This window comes from Phyllobates terribilis, unplaced genomic scaffold, assembly GCF_046119375.1.
Source record: "Phyllobates terribilis strain yellow unplaced genomic scaffold, ASM4611937v1 Scaffold_11__3_contigs__length_659146591, whole genome shotgun sequence".
Classification (NCBI taxonomy): Eukaryota; Metazoa; Chordata; class Amphibia; order Anura; family Dendrobatidae; genus Phyllobates; species Phyllobates terribilis.
Genome location: NW_027362771.1, coordinates 394675227 through 394682350, shown reverse-complemented (window position 1 = coordinate 394682350; position 7124 = coordinate 394675227). Strand labels below are relative to the sequence as shown.

At 41.5% G+C, this 7124-nt stretch overlaps 1 protein-coding gene across 1 annotated transcript in view; it reads right to left on the bottom strand.

The window, feature by feature from the left end:
• Window positions 1–908: 908 nt before the first annotated feature.
• ARPP19 (cAMP regulated phosphoprotein 19) overlaps window positions 909–7124 on the bottom strand; it is a 31325-nt gene continuing 25109 nt past the window's right edge. The window contains exon 3 of the mRNA XM_073653021.1: window positions 909–2699. Within this exon, the coding sequence (XP_073509122.1) occupies window positions 2526–2699 (174 nt within the window). The 3' untranslated portion in view covers window positions 909–2525. The remainder of the gene's footprint in view (window positions 2700–7124) is intronic.

Sequence of the window (7124 nt, the reverse complement as noted above, 5' to 3'; positions counted from 1 at the left end):
GGGCCCTCCCTCCTTCAAGAACGCGGTGGCAGCAGCAGAATAGGTGAGATGCTGTCAGCGGTCAAGCAGTAAGGCAGAGGCCTGGGCAACGTTCCTGTGGCTGCGGCCATCTCCATGAGGCAGTGATCTACAGGAAAATGGCTGACCGAGCCGGCGAAAGCACAGACCGGGAGCTCCGGCGGCCATTTTCCTGTAGATCACAGCTTTAGGAAAATGGCCGCGGCTGCCGGAAACCCGCGCACGGGTACAGGCACAGGCCCCACAGCATCTCACCTCTTCTGCTGCAGCTGCCGGGTTCCTGAGAGAGGGCCATGCGATCCTGCTCCACCACCACCGAAACTCCCCACTGCTGGAGCACCGGCTCCTTGCATCCAGGGTACGCAGCATTCCTCCACTTCCGCTGGATTTATGAAAGACCCTTTCCTCCTGTGACTCTCGGTCCACCTCCCCCAGGTAAGATGCCGTACCTATTCAGACTAAGATGGACCCCCATCTTAAAAAATTTTTTTTTCATATTTTCCACCCCAAAATTTGGGGTGCGTCTTATAGTCCGAAAAATACGGTACATATTTTCCAGCTGACTGATGAAGGTCTGAAGGTCTTCCACACACAACGCAACAGCATCTGAGACTCCTAGATCAGCGAGTGGCAGCATCTGGGAGGTGTAAAGCACAGACCCTCAGAAAACACTGAAATAGACTGCAAGTAGAGTTTTTACATACTGCACTCCAAAAGCAACACATGTAAATATCTGCAATGGAGTGACGCTGCGCAAAACAGAAGAGCGACAGAATCAGGAGAATGTAAAAATTTTTACAAGGTATTTAACTCAATATTTTGTGCACGCAAATTAATCAAGTATAGAATGAATATGGTTATGTTCTACAATACAAACATGAGACTACAAGAACAGTTGCAATCTTTATTAACAATATTCATAAATGTTCAGTATATCCAGCATTATTGGAGGCTTTATGCAACATTAAACTACTTGTAAATGTCGATACCAGTTAACAACTGCAGGACATCAATAAGCACAGTAATATTATACACCCCAAGGGTTTAGCAGAGAAACAAACTGTAGAGTTTTATTTCAGAAATTGTATTTTTTTTAATACTATTTTTTTCATTATCTATGCGCCAAATGTAAATTCACATAGGTTATTTCATACGCTGGTCACAACCCTGATACAAACTTAACTTTACATGAGGCAATGTATAGGTCACTGGGACACATGCCTATTGTGGGATGGATAAAATTAGTCTTCTCTGTTACTGAACACTTCAAAAAGGAGCTGTAGATTAGCAATACCTACAATGATGATGGTCGCCCCTCAATGACATCGCAAACACCTTTTACTGCCACAGATGGAAGCATGTGGATCTCAACAGTGACATGCAGGTCCTTGGTAAGGGAGGTCATCACATGCAATTCTGGCATGCAAATCACTCTCCAGTATGTCTACAAGCGTGCGCCAAATACAAGGAGAAGGTATCCACTCCACCTCCATAAGGTGAACCTGCAGCAGCAAGGCAGAAGTCTTCTAATTTGCCCGACTTGAATTTAATGGAAGGTTGTTTGCCCCAATAAAACAAAATCATACATAAATTCACGCAAAAGACATGAATTTAGGATGATTAAGATAAGCCTGGAAACAGAAAACTGCTGCTGGGAATTTAAAAGGAGCTAAAATGTGCTACAGATTTACACGTCAATATTGTAAACTGTAAAAGTTAGTACACATTTGCAAAAAGGTTGTGCAAAACTATTGTATTTACAAAATGGCACAGAAGTGAATTCAACAGTCTATGCACATGCGCACTTCATCCAAGTCTTCAACAGAAGGATCTATATTACTAACCAGGAAAAACACCAGCATCAACTAAGGGTCATCACTTTCATAGTGTACTAGGTTCACAACAGGTTACAGCAGTGTGGGCAAATATTGCCCAAGTCAAATCCTATCGTTAAAGCTGAGAAAGGTTTAAGGCCATTCAAGTTAAAAGGGCAAAGTGAGGAAAAACCTTTGAGAACCCAGTTTGATTTGACAGTTTTGCTTTACTCCCTCTCAAAACATAAGATTGTGGTCTTAACCTTCAAAGTAAAAGTCAAAAAGGAAAACAAATCTTAAATAAAAAAAAAAAAAAGGAATACAGCATGAAAACTAGAAGGTAGAGGAAAGAAAACAAACAGGCATTAAAAATGGTAAAACTCAAGTGTCCATTGTTCACACCAGTCCTACCACTAGGAAATAGGCATTATGTACATTTGTCTTGATTTCAAGTAAATGACTTTACATTGCTATACCAAAACAGATCTGTTCATCAGTGCATCGGTTTGAAACTACTAATCTGAAACTACATAATTTCACACTCAAGACAGCAGCTTGCACTACTATGGCCTGCTAAGCTGCCAGACTGACTATTAGTGTACGGGGAGGAGGAGCAGAGAAAACAGAAGGTCTAGAAAGGAAGAGATGGAAGAGATGGAAATGAGGTGGTGTTCATGCACACGAGCCGGCTCATCAACCAGCCAGTTTGCTGGCCACAAGAGAAGGTTTCCTCTGGGGCAGGTCTTGCGGAGTAGGAATATGATCTCCCGTGACCTCAGTCTTGTCTGGAGCAGCAGCAGCAGGAAGTTGCTTGTTCTTGATCTTTGCTTTAGCCATGTTGTAGTCTCCAGAGTCAAAATATTTTTGCTACCACAAGAAAATACAAAGTCTGAGTTATTTCACAGTCAAGACAATATTCACAATTTGTATCATCACTTCTAAAACCTAGATATAAAAAACACCATGAAGATATTATACTCTGCTTACTGTATATTTTGTAACTAAATAAGAAACATTGCACAGTGTCAAAATGCCACAAAGCACTAGCCCAGTGCTCCCCAACTCCAGTCCTCAAGCCACCAACAGATCATGTTTTCAGGACTTCCTTAGCATTGCACAGGTGTTAGAATTATTGCATGTGCAGGAGATGTAATTATCACTTGGGCAATACTCCGGAAATCCTGAAAACATGACCTGCTGGTGGCTCTTGAGGACCGGAGTTGGGGAACACTGCAGTATACAATTACGGGCAACTGCAATTTGTCACATTTGTGGATAAAAGTATGACCCAGGCAAAACTGTAAAGGGCTACTCCAGGGAGACCAAACACTTTAACTGATACAACCAAGGGAGTTAATGAAGCCTTTGTATCCCATGCCAGCACCAAGCCATCGTTTTTGAAGATCCCATACTACTTACACACTGGCCGGAAGCAAAGTAATTTTAGGATCTTTACCTAAGAGAAGCTGCTCTTCATCGCTCCCTCTAACATCTGGGACAGTGTCACAGCTCCAGAGGCACGATTTGATTAAAGACTGCACAGTCTGAATGTCACAATGGTGGTGTTACCCCACTTCACTAGTATGTGTGCCATGCACTCAGCATGCCAGTGTGTACTGCACATGTGTATCACTGAAGCAGTATCGCTTGCATGTGGACACCATCTAATAAAAGCACTCTGCAGTGGGTGGGGAGAAACCAGTATGGTGGAAGGGAAAAGACCACAGTTTGTGGAGCACACCTTACTGTGTGGGTCAGAGAGAAGAGCATAGCAGAGGGAAAAACAAGTGCTGAACAAAAATATTGGGATCTGTAGCTCATGGAGCAGTGTTTCCCAAAATCCAGTCATCACGGCCCCCAACAGGTTATGCTTTCAGGACTTCTAAAAGTTGAACATGTGAGAGCATTCCTGATGCCTTGACGATACTTCCATCCAGGGCTGTGGAGTCAGAGTCGTGAAGTCGAAGTTGGTGTTCATTTTGGTGGAGTCTGAGTCAGTATAAAATGGACCGACTAAGACTCCTAAAACATATAAAACATTGGGTACAGTAGTACAATGCAGAGAATTTGGGAAAGTCATGAAATGTCCTATAAATGTCTGTTCTATTCCTGATCTAAGGATCTAGGCTTTTAGTTGACATGAATCCGTGCTGCACGTTATACCCTGAAATTGTTGGAGATGTGGTTACAGCCTTGCCACCAACCAGAGTTAGGGTAGAGAAGTTGTTCTCTAGACTTAAAATAATTAGGTCAGATTTAAGGTCATCTATGAAGGAGGATCTAATGGAGGGGATACAGTCGCTCAGAGCAAATTCATAAGACTACACAAATGTTATGCAGTATGTTTTTGTTGAAAACTTTATCCCTCCCCCCACTTACTGCATAGTGTATTGCATATTTTCAGTTTATTAAAGTTTGTGTTCTGAAGTTGTATTCCAATAAATATATTTTATGTTCTATCTAAATAGCAATATTGTATCATGTGATGAAAAGCCTGAGGTTACTATTTCACTACAGATAAATTATCACTTAAACATGAGCCATGTATGAGGGAGCCGGAGTCAGGAACTCGGGGAAACTGAGGAGTCGGAAGCAGGGCTGTGGAGTCGCTAAGCCAAACTTCCATCACCTGTGCAATACTAAGGAAATCCTGAAAACATGACATGTTGGAGGCCTGCTGAAAGCTGCCTTCAGCTTTAAATGAACTAATTTAGCTATAAAATATTTAGGGATATTATCAAGAGACATAAGCCTGACATACTCTTAATTTCCCTAAACTTCACCTATTGGTACAGGAGAACTGCTCAAGATTGAATGCATTTACATGGTTTGGTAGAAGTGCAATCTTTAGAATGAAAAATGAGGATTCTGCATGTTATTCAAGCTCTTCCGATTGGGAGACCTTCATCCTTCTTCAGGAGTCTTGATGCAGTTCAAACCAGCTTTATATGGTCTGGTAAATTTTCCATATCAGCAGAAATACTATCATTCTAAGTCCTCAGGGGGCATAGCCTTGCCCAAATTGAGATCTTATTATATAGCCTCTCACCTCTATAGAATCCTGGATTGGGGTAGGAATGGTTGAGTGAAAGACTGGGTCGGGATCGAGCAAAGCTTTACCATATCCCTGTGACTGCTACTCTTTGGTTGGACTTCTCCTTGGGGAAAACCCTTAAATCTCCTCCCACGATTAGGGCCATCCTTGCTTGCTGTAATCATCCCATGGTCAGTTCTCACATGTTACCGCCATCTTCCTCTATGTTCCTGATTTTGGATAATCCACTTTTTCCCCTGGGGTTAGAGGATAAAGTCTTTGAAGCAGCACCTGTTTAGCCAAGCTCGAGAGTGATTCATGTTGGTGCTGGACATACTTGGCCTTCAAAAAGGAATACCTTCTTAGCCTCTCTACCCCCTCTCCTCTGGAAACCTGGAGAGTTGGTCAGCTTTCCCACTTATTCTACTCGCCTTCCAAGATTGCATGTACAAACACGGGACCATTAAGACACTTTATCCTTCTCATACTCCTCGCTGATCAAACCCTCAGACCAATCTAACCAATTTTTAAACCCAATGGGAACGCGATTTGGGCCTCTTTTTAAGGATCAGTGGAAGCATATCTTCACCTTAACAAATAAATCATCTGCTCCCATTATCACGAGGCCGGGAATAAATTGCTTTCTAGGTGGTATAGGGTCCTGACTTGCTTGAACTCTATTCTTCTGGAGGTTAGTCCCGTGAGTTGGAGATGTGGGGAGTACGGTGATGTTTTACACATTTTCTGATCCTGCAGGCTTCGCTCTTCATTTTGGGGGAAAGTGCAGCGAGCGATAAGTAACATCACAAATCTGATTTCAGACCTTGGCCCGGCTCTCGTTTTTCTCCATCACTGACATGCCATTAAAGACGTACAGGCATTCGATATCAAGACATTTAATCGCAACTGCAAGAGCATGCATTCCCCTGCTCTGGAAGAAAGACACATTTCACAATCACCCTCTGGTTCACTAAAATAAATGTGATGTTGATGGAAGAACTTACTGCTACGATTAATAACGCTTATGATCGCCTTTACAAAACCTGGTTTATTGAATGGAGTTTAGAATGTGTGATGACTACCTGGCCTTTATCAGGGAGAACTGATCTGCATTCTTTGTGCCCCACCTGGGAACACCTTTTCATATTGCCTTTCCTACCTTCCTTCCTCCTTGTCCTCCACTCTTTTCGTGCTTTTTTCTACTGTGCTTCTTTGATTTTTCTTTATTCTTTCAATGCTAATTTAATTAAATAATTTTGTCTGAATTGCTACTCTCAGCCTAAACAACTATGGATAGATATTTTCAGATCTTTTTTCAAAGCACCACTCCAGCGGTTTTTTATTGTTTTTTTTTTTATTTTATGGCTGGAGTGGTGCTTTAAATGTAAAAGAAAAGGGGGAAAAAATGTATATCAGCTCAACAAGTGTAGAATGCCTCAATTGGTATGCAGTGCACGGAGACTCCAGACCAACTTCTGGGCAGTAATGGCAATGAGAAAGGAAAAAATACAGAATCCACAGCAAGATTCATAAAATTAAAACATGACTTATTGCAACATTAAAACAAAAAAAAATGAATAAAAACCATGAAAAATAGGGGAGGGAGAACCTGGGGGAGGGACGGACATGGGGACACAGGTCTATGGGTTCAAGCACAAGCTCTTAGTCCTCCCCCTTTTTTTCATATGTTTTTATTCATTTTTTGTTTGCTAATACATAAACTGTATTCTGTACAGTCCACAGGATTTGAGTTCACTTTTGGTTGTAACATACATATAAATAAATATATACACATACATATATCAAGTTTGGATTGAAGGGCTTCTAACAGGACACTGGCATTTACATCTCATGCTGCGCTATGTATCGTTTTGGACAACATCAATGACAGTCGGCGTCCCATACAGCAGGAGTGCAGTATATTCTGGGCTGTAAAACTACCCAAATAAGGGACATCTCATAGCTTACTACTATATTTGGGTAATGGTTAAATATTAAGCAGAGCTCCTTTGTCAATACCTGGTGGGGGTCATGAGCTTATACCACCATAATGTCTTTCACAATAAACATACAAGGAATACATATCAATCAGAATTAAACTTCTACATTTGAGCTCTAATGACGCTGATAATTGTCAGGTTATACGCATTGGAATCAGAAGAGGCTTCTGGGTTTCTCCAGTGCTTAATTGTATATATAGAATTTTTTATATATTTTTTTTGCTTCATTGCAATTGGACTCTTTTGGGACTTGTTGTG